Consider the following 17,358-nt stretch of genomic DNA (forward strand, 5'->3'; position numbering starts at 1 on the left):
TCACGGCGTGGCCCCTTCGTTCGCCGCCTCCATCCCCACCGCGAGCAGCACCTGCGACCTCCTTCCTCAACACAAGATCTGGCCGCCCTCTCCTCCCCTCATCGGCAGAGCAGCATTGGCGGCATGGCCCTACGGTCCACCGGAGTGGCACCTATGACCCCCTTCCTCAGCTCTGATCCACGTTGAGCCGGCTCCGGTGCTGCAACCCTAAGGCGTTGCTCTCGCCAGACCAGGCTCTGGTCATCCCCTTCCCTCAAGGTGGTGGGCCTGGCGCCTGCGTGGAGACGTAGAAGGACGGAGAGAGGACACTTATTTATGTCCCGCGTTGGCTCCCACCTAAAATGGGTCACTCATTTGCCTAGTCTTTTGGAGCTTGTTTTGTGCGGACAAAACACTGTGAACAACCTATCAGGTATCGATATTAGGGATACACAAAGCAAGCAAGTTAGCGCCCACGCTAACTTCCCCAGATGGCTCGAGACGTATTAAAAGGTCTCGCCCAACCCCATGGCCGTGGGCTCCGTCTCGCCCAACCTCAAGGCCGCGGGCTCCATCTCACCCGACCCCTTGGGTGCGGGCTTCGTCTCGCCCGACCCCAGGGCCACGGGTTCCGTCTCGCCCAAGGCCGCGGGTTTCGTCTTGCCTGACCTCAAGGCCACGGGCTTCGTCTTTCCCGACCTCGAGGCCATGGGCTCTGTCTCGCCCGACCCCTTGGGTACGGGCTTCATCTCGCCCAACCCCAAGGACGCGGGTTCCATCTTACCCAAGGCCACAGGTTCCATCTCGCCTAAGGTCGTGGGCTCCATCTCACCCGACCTCGAGGCCGCGGGCTCTGTCTTGCCCGACCTCGAGGCCGCGGGCTCCTTCTTGCCCGACCCCTTGGGTGCGGGCTCCATCTTGCCTAGCCCTAAGGACACGGTTTCCGTCTCGCCTAAGGTCGTGGGCTCCGCCCCGCCCGACCTCGAGGACGCGGGTTCCGTCTCGTCCGATGAGGACCCATACCGCCGCCAACCACTTAAGGTCCAAGCATATGGACCTAGGTCAAAACTCAGACGCTAGGGAAGAGGCTGGCATGCTTCGATGTAACCCATAGCCATGATAGACCATACCTAGGGATTCACATCAAGAACAGTGTCGGGCATGCTGGTGCTGTTCTACCTAATCCTTGTACGGACGCTGACAGGCTCGTCAGTTCACCACGCGTCCGTCGGGACGGAGTGGAATGCCATGACCGGAAATGACGCCTGCACATGGCGCCATTGACGAATAGGGCCATGACATGGAGCCGTCCTTGTTGATGTCTATAGGATCAGCGGGATTCGCATGAAGGAGAAGGACCCGACAACCCTAGAAGCCTTCTTCTCTCTCTCGTTCTTCTACTTTTCCTCCTCTGTAACCCGCGCTTTCCCTTCGTCTATAAAAAGAGAAGCAGGGCACCCCAAGGAGGGGGGATCTGAACATAAGAGCACGACACGAGCACACGACTGAGTGGCAAGCGAGCTCTCAGCACCCGATCACTCCTTCCACCAAAGACTTGGGATCCTCTTCCTCTCTCGCCTGTTTGTAACTCCTACTGCAAACCAAGTGCCGGTAACATGAGCAACAGTGAACTGGACATAGAGAAGTTTTGCCCGAACCAGTATAAACCCTTATGTCCTCCGAGCACACCATTCAATCTAGACACACAAATACAAATTTACTCGTTGGTGGTATGAAAACACCAACAGTTGACGCGCTAGGTAGGGGCTTTTTTGCGCATCTCGACGTCCACATCAGGCGTCAGATGGCTAGTCACAGCGTCAGCTGGGTCCCGGGCATGCATGTGCGCTTTGGGAACCTGGACTTCATCGTTACGACAGAGGGAGAGTTGGCGTAGGTTCCCGTCGCCGTCCAACCTCTCCACTCCATCGGCCTCGACGCGATCGTTGAGGCGCTTGAGGAGCTGTAGCTGCACGAACCAGAGGCCCGCGCCCCCAGGAGTGACCAGCTCCTCGGCTTCGATTATGGGAGGCTAGAGCGCTAGCTTGGCGCTTTCCTGGGACCCTGACCATCCTGGGAGGACCTACACCGCCTCACCTTCTCGTTCACCAACATCATGACGTAGCTTGCCGAAGGAGAGCCGCTCTCCCTGGAATACGTCATCCGGAGTGTCCCGATTGCGCTCCTGTTTGGTCTGTGCAACATCGCAGAGATCGTTGGCCACCTTGTGGCGCAGCACACACCCCCACCCCTATGAACAATGAGTTTGTGTGGATGGCCAAATACATCATAGAATCTTTCCATGACCTTGCGGGAGAATCAGAGTCGCCCTCTGACTCTGACTCTAACAGGGGAAGCCATCACCCCTCGCAAGAATGTTTCATGGAAGGAACCCCTGAGGGATACATCGAAAGCATCTGCGAGGGGCTACCCTAATAGACGACCTCGACGAGGAGGTTGAGGGGGATGCAGGGGCCCTACCTCACCCGCGGGTAGAGCAGCTAAGGGCATGGCACCAAGAGCTCGAAGAAGCATGACTCTAGCTTGAGCAGGAACACGCGGAGCTCGAGCGAGAGATCGAGCGCCGCGAAGATGGTGGGTGTGCACGCGCCATGGCCCGCGACGTGAACCAAAGAATCATCGAGGACGACGAAGCCCTCCCACACTTCACCCGGGCAAGCTAGAACATCGCTGCCCATCATGAGATTCGCATGCTACTCGAGCATGTGGCAGCGTAGCAGGCCGAGAGCTCGTTGTCCTAATGATGCAAGCTCGACGCTAGCTAGCGCATGCCCTTAGAGTGACCCGATAGGGACATGTCGGTCCACCAGGCGCAGCGAGGCGACAGGCCTCACGTCGCGGCCCCGGTGCATGAGCATCTCGGCCTTTACCATGACACTACAACACCCTTGATGTCCGCAGGCGTGCCCATGGTGATGAGAGGGAGGAGGCTAGCCGTGGCTACCACCCTCGTCGTGACGAACACTACGACAGCGGGGAGGACCAAAGCCTAAGCCCCGACTTGCCGGGACCTCAGGCCTTTGGCTGACACATCCTCAATGCTGTCTTCTCACCGCGGTACCGACCACCGACCAACATCCCAAAATACTTTGGAGAAACAAACCTCAGACTATGGCTCGAGGATTATCAACTTGCCTATCAAGCCGGTGGAGCGGATAGTGATAATTTCATTATCCGCAACCTTCCATTGTTCCTGGCCGATTCGGCACGAATGTGGTTGAAACACCTTCTGCCCAACCGAATCTAAAGTTGGGCGGACCTAAAAGAGATCTTCGTGGGAAACTTCTAGGGCACATGCGCGCGTCCTGAGATCCCATGGGATCCCAAAAACTGCTGACAGAAGTCTAGGAAAACTCTTCGTGGGTCCTCTTCCTTGGTGGCTAGATCATCCCACGGGATGGGTGACCTGGAGCCGTCATCTTCCTCCTCCTCTTCTTCTTCCTCCTCTTCTTCCGATGAACCTTGACACCGCTTCTCTCGCTGCAGCTTCGCTCACTGCTTCGACTACCGTTTCTTCTCCTTGTTGTCCTTCTTCTTCCTTTGTTCATCCGTGGCACGGTTCGCCGCCCTCACAGCTGCGTGCTCTGGCGGTGGCACGATAGAATCCCGAAAGGCTAACCCCACAGGTAGCTCGATGAAGCCCGTGTCCAGCCGCATCACGGGATGCCCTGGGATTGGGAACACGGCGTCGGCCTCCCCCGTGGCCTCCTTGATGCGCTGCGTGACCTCGCTGTCGTGGAGCAGCCCCTGGGCAAGCATCGACTCGATGAGCTACGCGTCGAGCGTCATCCCATATAGTGAGAGGCTGTGGGTCTTCAGGAACATGATGGCCTAAAGGAGGTCGCACATCCTCTTCTTCTCCTTGACGGGTGGCCCCCACAGCCATGATGGTGGTACCTCTTCGACCAGGCGCCCGAAGAAGACCGGCAAGGGAGCGGAAGGGTCGTTCTTCAGGTAGAACCAATATGAGTGCCACTCCATGTTGGATCTAGAGAGCTGGCAGGGCATGTACCCAGAGGTGGATGCCCGCGCATCCCATGGGCACCAGGGTCTCCCGGCCTCTCTCCTTCTTCTTGATCAAGGAGATGAAGAAGAAATATCTCCACAGCTCGAAGTGGGCTCGATCCCCAGGTACCCCTCGCACATCGCGATGAAGGCCGCGATGTGCTAGATCCCGTTGGGGTTCAAGTGCTGTAGCTCAATCTGATAGTGGTGCAACAGACCCCAAAAGAACGGGTGGGGAGGAACCATGAGTTCGTGCTCATGGAAGGGCGCGAAGGAGATGACATAGCCATCGAGCGGTGCCGGCGCATCCTCACGGTCAGGCACAAGCCACTCCGCCGCATCGGTCCTCCCGTAGAGAAGACCACGCTTGACGAGGCCCTCCATGCGCGCATGGGTAACATTGGAGCGGTACCACGAATCCATGGAGGATGGAGGCGGCTGCGGAGAAACAAAGGCGGCGGCGGAGAAGCGGAAGCTATAGATCTAGGGCTCCGGTGGCGGATTAGCGAGCACGACAGATCCGAACGGCGACGGTGGAGAAACGAAGAAGGTAAGGTTGTGGTTTTGGTGTGCAGAAACGTGAAGGGGAGGCCGCTATTTATAGGACAGAGCGGGGTGAGAAGGTGAACCGTCCGCCAAGGTTCACGCGCCCGCTGCGCTGCATCACGTCATCTCCCTCCGAAGATCGTGCGCACTCTATATCTAGCCGCGCCCTCGAAGGACATGCCGGATGACGGTTCACTCGGTCGATGGGCCAAGAACCGTCGCAGGTAAGGAGGGATACGGAGCTGAAAACGCTCATACGGCCCATTTAGGACCAGGAGTTCGAAGGCTGGCCCGCCGACGGGTTCACAGCCGCTCCAGGACACCCTTAGAGCGAGGGGTGGAAAGGGATAGGTCCACTAGCGGCCAGTACTTGGACGCACAAGCGCCGCGGGCATCCCGACCTATGTTCGAGTCTTGATCGGTTTTCAGTCCATTGTTTTTCCTCGAAGAAAGGTAACAAGCCCTTGGGATTGGCCGAACGGACCCAAAAATTATATAAATTGGCCGTCAAGAGTCTGGAGTCGGTCATGCCGGACCCTGTGAACGCAGCTCGTCCGCACTCTGGTATGGGCCTAGAAATTCAGTGGTTGGAGTTGGAGTTCCGAAGGCCTTTCAGCGAGTCTGGTCCAGCAAGTCAGTAGAAATGCCAATAGAAGGACGAGCCTACAGATCTTAGCCCACGAGGTTAAATGACTTTTTCATTGAAAGAAGCCGATTAAAAAGAAATGAATGAAGAGAGAATTTCTTGTGTGCCATTATAAAAGATCGTAACTCCTTGTGTGCCCCTAGAAAAGTTCAGCGGTCTTCAGCGCCACTGCTCCAACTTTTTCGTGTCATTCATGCCACTTCCGTTAATTTGGGCTCTAACATCGTCAAACTACAGATGTGAAAAGACGAAAATACACTTAAGTTTAAATATGTCATTAATTTTTTTGAGCATCTTAACGACTTCAAATGAAAAAACTCAAAAATAGAAAGTTGTAGATCTCGTCGAGATCTATAATTTTTATATAAAAATTATTTTCATTTAATTCCGTAAAAAAAATATGATTTGATATTATTAATATATCTTAGAAAAATTATATTATTTTTTTGCGGAATTAAATAAAAATAATTTTTATATGAAAATTATAGATCTCGACGAGATCTACAACTTTTTAGTTTTGAGTTTTTTCATTTTAAGTCGTTTAGATGCTCAAAAAAATTTAATGACATATTTAGACTTAAGGGTATTTTCGTCTTTTCACACCTACAGATTGACGGCGTTAGAGCCCAAACTGACGGAAGTGACATGGAGGGTACGAAAAAGTTGGAGCAGTGACGCTGAAGACCGTAAAGCTTTTTCAGAGACACAGGGCATTACAATCTTTATCTTTTATAATGACCCACGTGGAATTCCCCCGTGAATGAATGGTAATCCTTCATACCCCTCCAAAGCGGAAGAGTCGTCCTCTGGATGAGGAACTTCCTCGGTCCTCGCTGCTCGATGGCGTTCGTCCTGTCCAATCGGGATCGCTGGCGTGGAAGGACGGCCTCAGCCGCATCTCCCATCCATGGCCACCTCGAGAACCAAACACGTCGTGCTCTTTCCCTTCCCTGGTCAGGGCCACCACGCCAGCTTCCTCACCATCGCCCGCCTCCTCGCCCGTGAGCTCTCGGACGCCGCCATCACGCTCGTTTCCACTCTAGGCAACGTCGCTGCCCTACGCTCCTCCTCGTCGTTCGTCCCGGCCGACCACGGCCTGCCCGTCGGCTAAGAGTCAACCAGCTGCCTCCCGGTGCCATCGTTCGTCACGCTCTTCGAGGCCTTCGAGTCCCTGGAGCCCGCCTTCGACGACTACATCTCGGGCCTCCGTGGACAGAGCGGTGACGAGGCGGACATCTGCATCGTCGCCGACGTGTTCGTCGCGTGGACGGTGGACGTCGCGCAGCGGCACGGGTGCGCGCACGCGGTCTTCGTCTCCTGCGGCGCGTTCGGCACAGCCATCTTTCGCGCCCTGTGGAACCACATGCCAGTGCTGCCCTTCAGCTCCGACGACTTGCTCCGCCTGCCGGAGTACCCGGACGTGGCACTCCACCGGTCGCAGCTGTCGCCCGTCTTCCTCCTCCACGCCGAGTTGAGCGACCGGTGGACGGCGTTCTACCAGCGGGCCATACGGCACAGGTATCACACGGACGTGGTGCTCGCCAACACCGTCGAGGAGTTCGAGAGCACGGGGCTGACAATGATGCGCCGTGCTACCGGCAAGGCTCCGGTCTAGCCCATCGGCCCTCTCGTCCGCTGCGACAACGACTCGAGCATAGACGAGACCGACGACAGCGTTCTACAGTGGCTAGACATGCATTCTCAGTCATCCGTCTTGTACATCTCTTTTGGGTCACAGAACACCATACAAGCCAAGCAGATGACGGAGCTCGCCGCAGCCCTGGAAAGCACCTGCCGGCCGTTCGTCTGGGCGATCCGGCCGCCAGTGGGGTTCAACGTCGCCGGCGCATTCCGCGATGAGTGGCTGCCCGAGGGGTTCGAGGCACGGGCGCACGCCGAGAAGAGAGGCCTCGTCGTGCTCGGGTGGGCGCCGCAGGTGCGGATCCTAGCGCACGCCGACACGGGCGCGTTCCTCAGCCACTGCGGGTGGAACTCGGTGCTGGAGAGCCTAAAGCACGGCGTGCCCATCCTCGGGTGGCCCATAGCTACGGAGCAGTTCTACAACGCGTGGATGCTGGCAGAGGAGTGGGGGGTGTGCGCGGAGGTGGCGCGTGGGAACCTAGAGAGCTCAGCCGTGGAGAGGTCCAAGGTGGCCGAGGCCATGGAGACGGTGATGGGGGACACTGTGGAGTCGGCAGCCATGAGGCGGCGGGTCAAGGAGGTCCAGGTGGCGTTGACGAGTGCCTGGCGGTAGGACGAGGGATCGTCTACGACGGTGCTGCACGAGTTCTTAAGAGCCATGTGTTAAAACCATAGGATCGATCTAGGGTAGAACCGAGGGACTTCTAGGTAACCAGTTGATCCTAAATAAACCTTAGTACATCTAGACAGAGAGATGGAGATATAGAGATAGATAGATAGGGGGTTCGAACCTGAGACCGCAGGGGTGGAAGATCCAGTGGCCTCCATCAGGTTCGTCGATACAGTTTGCGCACGGGCAGCGATGGTCGGGGAAGATGTCGGTGTAGTTGTCGTCGTCGGAGCGGGGCAGCGCGGTGAGGCCGACGGTGATGACGGTGGCGGCTTCCCGTCGCTGGCTGCGCACCCTGTTGAGATCGGACTTCGGGTTTGTTGGTGGGGCAGAGTGGCTCACGGTGAACCTCGTGCGATGAGCCGCCGGCCCCCACCACTTTATATAGCCCAGTGCGACAGGGGCCCACCAACCATGTAGGGTTGGGCGCCCCCGATCAGGGCGCGTGACCAAGGCCCAATAGGCCGTTGGGCTTATTGGCTGGGAGATCATTCCAATATTCTCCTCCTTGATCTCACACTATTACTTTTATCTTTAAACTTTAAACTTCAATCCTCTTCTCCTTTCTCATTTCTTCACAGATGATGCATAGAGCATGTTTCATCGTCATGGTCAATTGCCGATAGATTTAACAGCTACAATGCACGTCTCTGATCTAAAATAGATACTTTAACTTTTGTGCCTTTTATAGTTCAGGAATTATAGGTTTTCCCTTAAACCCATGCCGGCTACATGTTCTCTGAACACGTTGGGTGGTAAGCCTTTTGTAAGCGAATGTGCGAGCATCTTTTCGGTACTTATATGCTCAAGACTTATCATTTGATCCCGGACTCTATCCTTCACAACATAATACTTTATGTCAATGTGTTTGGCAGCACCACTTGACCTATTATTGTGAGCATACTGTACTGCTGGATTATTATCGCAGTATAACTTCAGTGGTCTATTGATGTCGTCAACCACCTTCAAACCGGGTATGAACTTCTTTAGCCAGTTCACCTGCCCCGTTGCCTCATAACACGCTACAAACTCGGCATACATTGTGGACGATGTAGTGACGGTTTGCTTTGAGCTTTTCATGAAATAGCTCCCCCTGCGAGAGTGAATACATATCCAGACTGTGGATTTTCTATTATCTCCCGCATAATCAGAATCTGAATATCCCACTATATGGAGTGAATCAGATCTTCTATACGTCATCATGAGGCCTTTCATTCCTTGCAAATAACGTAAGACTTTCTTTACCAATTTCCAGTGTTCTATTCCAGGATTGCTCTGGAATCTGCCAAGTAACCCGATAACAAATGCCAAGTCAGGGCGCGTGCACACTTGAGCATATTGCAAGCTTTCGACAGCTGAAGCATATAGAACCACTTTCATTTGATCGATCTCATATTGGTTCCTGGGGCATTGAAAATCCCCATATCTGTCGCCCTTGACTATAGGAGCAGGTGAGAGACTACATTTGTGCATACTGAATTTCTTTAAGACTTTTTCTATGTATGCTTTTTGTGACAGTCCTAATATCCCTTTTCTTCTATCTCAAGTGAATCTCGATCCCTAGAACGAACGAAGCTTCACCAAGATCTTTCATATCAATTTTGAGGACAAAAACTTCTTTGTCTCTAGTAGTAGACTGACATCACTACTAGCAAGTAAGATATCATCCACATATAGGACAAGGAAGATAAACTTCCCATTCTTAAACTTTGCGTAGACACAATTGTCCTCAACATTATCTTTAAACCCAAAATTTTTTATTGTCTGATCAAACTTCAAGTACCACTGTCTTAAAGCTTGTTTTAATCCATAAATGGATTTCTTTAGGCGGCATCCCATTCGTTCTTTTCTTCCATGACAAAACCTTTCGGTTGTGCCATGTAAACATTTTCCTCTAAGTCTCCGTTGAGAAATGTCATCTTTACATCCATCTGATGTAATTCTAAATCGTAATGTGCCACTAATGCCATTATGATTCTGAAGGAATCCTTACATGAGACTGGAGAAAAGGTCTCATTATAATCAATTCCTTCTCTTTGTGTAAAGCATTTTGCCACAAGTCGGGCTTTATATCTCTCTATATTCCCTTGAGAGTCAAGTTTTGTTTTGTAGACCCATTTACAGCCTACTGTTTTGGCTCCTTTAGGAATTATCTCCAAATCTCAAACTTTATTTGCATTCATTGATTTCATTTCATCTTCCATGGCCTCAAGCCACTTTGATGAATGATCACTTTTCATGGCTTCTTCAAATGAGGTGGGATCATCCTCCATTTGAAATTCCTCAATGTTGTACACTTCATAATCAGCAGGAATAGTTGATTTTCTAACTCTTTGAGACCTTCTAGGGGCCTCCTCATTTGGCACATTTTCTGTTTGAGGCTGTTGTTGCTTCCCCCTCATGTGTGGCAATAGGTTCTATAGGATCCTGAAGAACAGGTTCCTCATCATCATTCATTGTTGCCACAGGCGGGATAACAACAGGTGCTGGCACCACAGTGTCTTGTACTGTCGGTGCAGCAATAGCAGGTAGTGAGAAAAATGGGCTCATGAATTATCGGAGTGGGTGCATACACCCGCTTCTCTTCAAGGTCAATTTCTCGAAGCTACCTATGCTCCCCCTTATCATTTCATCCTCTAGGAAGACAAGCATGTCTTATTTCCACTAAACTTTGTATGTCTATCTGGACAGTAGAAACGAAAATCTTTTGACTTTTCTAGGGTAGCCAATGAAATGGTAACCTCACTATTTTGGGATCTAGCTTCCCAATGTTTAGGGTTAAAAACTTTAGCCTCAGCAGGGCTCCCCCACACACGCAAGTGGTTAAGTGAGGGTACTCTTCCTGTCCTACAACTCATACGGTGTTTTGGGCACCGACTTACTTGGTACTCTATTGAGAATATGAATGTGCGGTTTTAACGCCTCCATCCACAGACTCATCGGTAAAGTGGAGTAACTTATCATACTACGCACCATATCCATCAGGGTACGATTACGCCTTTCAGCTACTCCATTACTACTGAGGTTCGTCCGGTGTAGGAATACTGGGACTACTATGCCATTCTCCTGTAAGAACCTTGCAAAAGGTCCAAGAACTTGGCCATATGGGGTATGCCAACCGTAGTACTCCCCACCACGGTCAGACCTGACTATCTTTATCTTTAAATCGTGTTGATTTTCAACTTCTGCCTTAAATATCTTAAATTTATCCCATGCTTCTGTTCTTTCTTTGATTGGATAAATGTAGCCATAACGGGAGTAATCATCTGTGAATGTTATGAATGAATCAAAACCATCCACACCCTTTACAGGAAAGGGACCACAGATGTCTGTGTGAATAATCTGTAGAATTCCTGTGCTTCGTTTGGCATCTTTCTTAATTTTCTTTACATACTTTCCTTTTATGCAATCTCTACATTGTTCTAAATCTGAGAGCTCTAATGGAGGAAGAATATCATTCTTAACTAGTCTTTCTATTCTCCTCCTCGAAATATGGCCTAAACGACAGTGCCATAATTTCGACAACGCATCATGAGCTCTCTTTCGTTTTCTGTTTGCATTGTTTGATGAGGATACATTCTCATTCACATCACATATGGAATTTACATTTTCACTGAAGTGATAACAAATAAAGCTCGTCTTGTCAGAAGGCAAGACCAATACATCTATTATTAAACAATATCTGACATTTGCCATTTCCAAAATGGCAATCATAACCATCATGGTCCAACTTTGATACACTAATCAAGTTTCTTTGCAAAGAAGGTACATAAAGAACATCTCTAAGAAAAAGTATGAAGCCATCAGCAAGCTCTAGCGGAAGATCGCCAACGGCCTCAACATCTGCTTGTACTCCATTTGCGACTTTAATGAAACTTTCGCTTCTTTGCAAAGTTCTCATCGAACTGGAATCCCTGTAAAGAATTAGCAACATGAATAGTTGCACATGAATCAATCCACCAAGTAGATTTTGAAAACTTGACATACACGGATTCATTTACGAACGTAATAATGTTCTCACCTTTATTTTTCATAATCATCTTTAGGAAATCGGGACAATTCTTCTTATAATGTCCCATCTTCTTACAATAGAGACACTGGTCTTTATCCACTGAGAATTGCTTGTTCTGAGACTGTTGTATGGGACCCTTTTCAGATGACTTGGAGCAAGAGCTGTTATTATAGTTCTTTTTCTTATTATCTTTTAGGTAGTTGACTAGTACCACCCTGTGAAACTTTTATTCTTTCCTCCTCCTGCACACACATGGCTATGAGCTTTTCTAAATCCTATTTCTCGAGCTGTATGTTGTAATTAACAACAAAAAGTGTCAAATTCTTTTGGCAAAGAAGCAAAAATCAAATAATAAGAAACTCATCCTTGAGAGCCAAATCCATTGGTTTGAGCTTAGATACCAAATTGCTCATTCTCAGTATGTGCTCTCTAATGCCACTGCCGCCACCAGAGTACCTTTCTGTGACCAGCTGCTTGATCAGCTGGGTTGCATATGTCTTTGAAGAGCCAGTGAACTGACTCTTTATTCTTTCTAGGTACTCTGTGACCGTGTCACAGTCTGGAATTGAGCCCACTATTGCAGGCTCAATTGTATTCTTTATCATAGCCAAACATTTCTTATTGGCTGTGACCCACTTTCTATGTTAAGGTCAAAAGACATCTTTACGGGAGCAAAGTCCCGCTCTCTGTTCTGCCATGCAGCATCAGTCTCATCAGTCTCCCTCACCGGTGCCACAGGTTCTTTAGGACACGGTGTGGTGACTACCCAGTTCCACCTCAGCCAATATGAAGGCCAAGTCGATCTTTTTCTTCCATTCAATGTAGTTATCCCCTTTTAGAGTGGGGATCTCTTTAATACAACTCATCAAGTTGTAATCGCCTGAAAACACAATTCAAATAGTGTGAGAACACAAATAATAACAATAACAATCGCATGCCTTATTTTCAACGTTGGTTAAAATTAAAACATACAATTGTTCTCTACACTAATTCTACATCATCAGTTGGGCAGAAATAGAATTAATACAAGACAAAACATCATAATATTGCCATTAATCAACTGTTGGTTAGAATAACAACAATATTATAATCAATTTAAAACATATCCATTTTTAAAATTAAATTCTCCCGTTGGTTCGAATTTAATAATGAAAATTACATCTTTAAATACGCAGCGGAAAAAATGAACTCATTTTCTTGAATTTTACCCACAGGAAAATCCTCTTTTCTATTTTCTTTTTAGCCAATTTCCATTTTCCAGAAAATAAAAATTTTTACTGGAAAAGGAAAAAACAAAATTGACTCAAACAGTACTGATCATTCGGCCTGGCCGGCAAAATAGCCCGGCCCACCACCTCTTCGCGACACCCGGCCGCACCCAGGCCGCAACCAGGGCCTGGGCCACCAAAGCCGTGTTGCCGCATGCGCCCGCCTGGGCTGCGAAAATGGCCCGATCAATCTCGGTCGTCCGCGCCAATCCGACGGCCGTCCGCGCGCATCGCAGGATCAAAACCGGCGACCGCCACGGCGCCCTCGAACCCTAGTGCCATTCGGCCTTCTCCACTCTCTGTCTTCCCTGCCCTCTTTCTCTCTTTCCTCAGCGCAGCCACAGCAGCACCGAGCGACTCAAGCGGCGAATCGGTGGAGCCCTGGCGCCGTCGCCGGCCCCCTCGCCAGGTGTGCGCGCTCCCCTAGCGGGTGAGCATGCCACCGTCGAGCTGGCCTGGCCGCGGACGCCCCTAGTGGCCGGATCCCGGCGAGCTGTGCCCCTCGGCCAGGCCCTTTCTTTTCCCCGCGCGTCGACGTGACAGCAACGCTGCATGGCGGCGAGGTAAGCCACCCCCTTCCCCCTCTTCCCCTTTCGGTTTCTTTGGTTCTTATGCTCGGATTTCATCCGATTTGGAGATTAGGGTTAGGGTTTGGGGATGGGGTTTCACTGTTTCTTTTCCCAAATTGATTTCGTGTTTTAAGGTTTGGTTTAAACGTGAAACCGAGCCCTTCTTCTTTCTTTAACCCAGTTAGGGTTAGGGTTCAACCGAACCCTTTTCTTTTCTGATTTTCTTAACCCTGTTAGGGTTAGTGTTCATCCGAACCCTTTGTCGGCCGAAGCCCCCTTCTTTTCTAATCATTTACCCGTTCTAGATCTAAAAACCCTAGAATAAAACTGGCTCTGGTACCAATGTTAAAACCATATGATCGATCTAGGGTAGAACCGAGGGACTTCTAGGTAACCAGTTGATCCTAAATAAGCCCTAGTACATCTAGACAGAGAGATGGAGACATAGAGATAGATAGATAGGGGGTTCGAACCTGAGACCGCAGGGGTGGAAGATCCAGTGGCCTCCATCAGGTTCATCGATGCAGTCTGCGCACGGGCAGCGATGGTTGGGGAAGATGTCGGTGTAGTTGCTGTCGTCGGAGCGGGGCGGCGCGGTGAGGCCGACGGTGATGACGGTGGCGGCTTCCCGTCGCTGGCTGCGCACCCTGTTGAGATCGGACTTAGGGTTTGTTGGTGGGGCAGAGTGGCTCACAGCAAACCTCGTGCGATGAGCCGCTGGCCCCCACCACTTTATATAGCGTAGTGCGACGGGGCCCACCAACCATGTAGGGTTGGGCGCCTCCGATCAGGGCGCGTGACCAAGGCCCAATAGGCCGTTGGGCTTATTGGCTGGGAGATCATTCCAACACCATGCACCTGCAATGAAACAGAGCGATGCCATTACCATCCGTGTCAAGTTTGTAACTTCGTATTGTTGGGCGCCTGAGCGCCATGTCCGCGCCATTTTCATTAGGAGTGCGATGGTTTTCATAAAAAGAAAAAGATATGGGGGCTTTCAAGGAGATGGTGATATTGTCAAAGACATGTGGGCTTTCAAGGATGAGGTTGTCCCCAAATGAGATAACTGGATGTCAAGGACAGCAAGACCCTCTCAAGCTGCAGAAAGTCTCTAAGAATTGCCCTCACCGCCCCGAAATCGAGAGCATTACCGGGCAAGGGGTCGAAGGTGGCGATGGCGAGGTCCTTGTTTCTTGCCGGCGGCCTCACCGGAGCAACGACATGGATCATGAACTCCTTGTTGGCGATCTCCTCGTGCTGCAATCCGTGAGGGCGAAAGGAGCAGGGTCCGTGTGTGTAATGTGTGCACCATATGAGCTCTTTGTAACATAAAATGGCGTAATATCTGTGAACACTCAATCTTTCTGCATACCATGATTTTAAGCGGCACATCTCTTGTGTTTGCGGAGAAAAGATTATGAGACTGGAAATAAATGCGCCCAAGTTAACTTTGAGTGATATGGAGAAATTTTGTATCTTTCACAAGCAAGCTCATATCTTGACGTTGCAGTAGCTAATTGCATCAAAGCAGAAAGAAAAACATAGATGGATTACAAGTGAAACGTCATGGCTTGACGTTGCAGTAGCTAATTACATCACAACCGAAACACAAACATAGATGGATTACAAGGGAAACAGTCTGAACTTAGGCAGAACATGAGCTAACCAATTGCCCAGTCAGGGGATGGACAAGCCATATGATATCAGCAGGGTAAGCTAGGCGCTCAAACCTAATATCACTGCTACCAACATATTGCAAAAGCTGGAACCAACAGTGTTAACTGTTTGCCAAATTTCATTTTGCACGAATGACATGCACATTCATCGTGTACTTCGTATTTTCAAGTAGCTCAAAGAGGCAGAGATCTCCCAGCCGCAACTTGTTGTCACAAGTAAACTGTTTCCACCCTTTCATAAGCCTTTTGACTCTGGCCTTCTTAATCACACACCGCACTTCCCAACTCTTGCCACGGCATTGAAGCATCAGTGTTTGGTCCTCAAATGGTAGATATACATCAGCATATACTCTTGGTATGTCCTGATTGCAGTAGGAAAGTGTAAAAGTTAACTGAAAAATAGATCAAGCTGGAAGTACTTGCATCAAGATTTTAAATTATTTCTTCAAGGCAATTTGTGTAGAGCTAGTAGTACTTCAAAGATTAAAAAATTGAATCTTAAAAATTATATATTTTTTCTACTTGATCTTCTGATTTTATTCAATGCCATATTGACCTGGCCAAGGAAAAGGGGAGAAGGATTATGTGGTTTAATTTTGCTTGCAAGGGATTTGCTGGGCTATGGCTTTGTAGGAAAAAGATGGTGATTGCTAAGAAGTCCACTCCTCCCACTGGTACTTCAGTTCCCCTATCCCTGTTTCTGAAATCGTAGAAGCTCGCTCCCTCATAAAGCTGGGGAACGCCTGTTCTACAACAACATGCTTTCAAAATGAAGCATAATTGCACTAGAATATCAATCCAAGAATAAAGTTTCCAAGCTCACCATAACCTGAGATTTTCCATGAACATTGCTCTTCTTCATGATGCATCCATAGATGGGGATAGTAGAACTACTAGCTCCGACTCTCTCTTTCAGTTTCTTCATCTGCACACCGGTGAGACAGGTTCCCTGTGGGAGGATGTAACCTGGAACATAATGTGATTTCTGATCTTCTGGACATATAGACTCTCCTACACAGAAACAAAGAGAAAGAAATGTGTGGTCATGATCTGTAAAGTAAATCCTAGTCAAGTTGGTTCAACTTGGTGACTCATAACCTGATGAGTCAGATAGGGAGGTTGATGAACTAGCGGTGACATTCATGGGAAGATCTCCACAACTGCTTGAAATTTCAATGTGCATTTCCCTTGTTTCTCTGCCGCAGATATGATTTCTCTTGACAAGGCATGGCGGCACTTTCTCGCAACAACTAAGATCAAATATGAAAACCTTCAATCGAGAAGTCCCGTCGTACATGAAAACCAAGAAGTCCCCCATGTTCAAGTCATGGGCAGTAACAAACTCCTTCCATCCCGTTTGAAGGACTACTTTGCCCAGATTCTTAGCTACTTCAACATCAAAAGTGTGTCCACAGCGTGATTCTAGCTTAACACTGTTTGCTATTAGCCCTCTCAAATGTTGCTCGAATTTGTCAGGTATGGCCTGCAGCAATTACACGGAACAAGCTCTTATATATATCTTCAATTCAAGAAGTTGGCTGATAGTGCAACGATTTCATTCCAGACATCAAAACAGATAAGGTCTAAGGCTGTGTTTAGTTGTAGGAATTTGGATTTTGGGGCTACTGTAGCACGTTCGTTTTTATTTGGCAAATAGTGTTCAAACATGGACTAATTAGGCTCAAAACGTTCGTCTCGCAATTTCCCACCAAACTGTGCAATTAGTTTTTCTTTTCGTCTATATTTAATGCTCCATGCACGGGCCGCAAACATTCGATGTGACAGATACTGTAGCAACTTTTTGGAAGTTGGGGTGGAACTAAACAAGGGCTAAGTTTATCACTGTTTTAACTATATTAATACGTCCAACATGTTAGAGCCAATAAATATTCTCAGGTTGCACAAGCATTTCTGTCAAAATCTAGCATTGATTACAAATGAACAATATTTTAGCATATCTTCAGAACAATAACACGGCACATATATCTTGGGTTTCAATTTGCATCTACAAGAGGCCAGATCTTTCCATTCAGGTTTCTGGGTTGGTTTTGGAGCCAAAACTTTTGGGGCAAATGAACAGAGACGGGGGTTGATATAATTGCTAACACAATATCTCCACTTCTGAGCCACTGGCCACAGCAAAAGTCACACTGAACACAGTGGACGGACTAGAAAACTTACCAATCGTTCACGAAAATCACCAACCAGAACCTTGAAGAAATACTTGTCCTTCTCATCCTTGTGACCCGGATAGAAATATGCATTGCTCTCCCTGCTCTTACCAGGCTTTCTCATCTTTACCACACTGAAGCATGCCGAGGACAT

General features: G+C 49.2%; 1 protein-coding gene and 1 pseudogene across 1 annotated transcript; one reads left to right on the forward strand and one right to left on the reverse strand.

Moving 5' to 3' along the window:
• Positions 1 to 6,104: 6,104 nt before the first annotated feature.
• LOC136451241 (UDP-glycosyltransferase 92A1-like) lies at positions 6,105 to 7,505 on the forward strand (annotated as a pseudogene).
• A 7,647-nt stretch (positions 7,506 to 15,152) lies between these two features.
• On the reverse strand, positions 15,153 to 17,358 carry LOC136451250 (putative B3 domain-containing protein Os03g0621600). Its single transcript, XM_066451970.1, has 4 exons — positions 17,215 to 17,358; positions 16,132 to 16,516; positions 15,857 to 16,044; positions 15,153 to 15,395 (listed from the first exon to the last, which is right to left on the reverse strand). The coding sequence occupies exons 1-4, from the start codon at positions 17,356 to 17,358 to the stop codon at positions 15,153 to 15,155; spliced, it is 960 nt and encodes a 319-aa protein (XP_066308067.1).

The sequence above is a fragment of the Miscanthus floridulus genome, chromosome 1 (genome assembly GCF_019320115.1).
Source record: "Miscanthus floridulus cultivar M001 chromosome 1, ASM1932011v1, whole genome shotgun sequence".
Taxonomy (NCBI): domain Eukaryota; kingdom Viridiplantae; phylum Streptophyta; class Magnoliopsida; order Poales; family Poaceae; genus Miscanthus; species Miscanthus floridulus.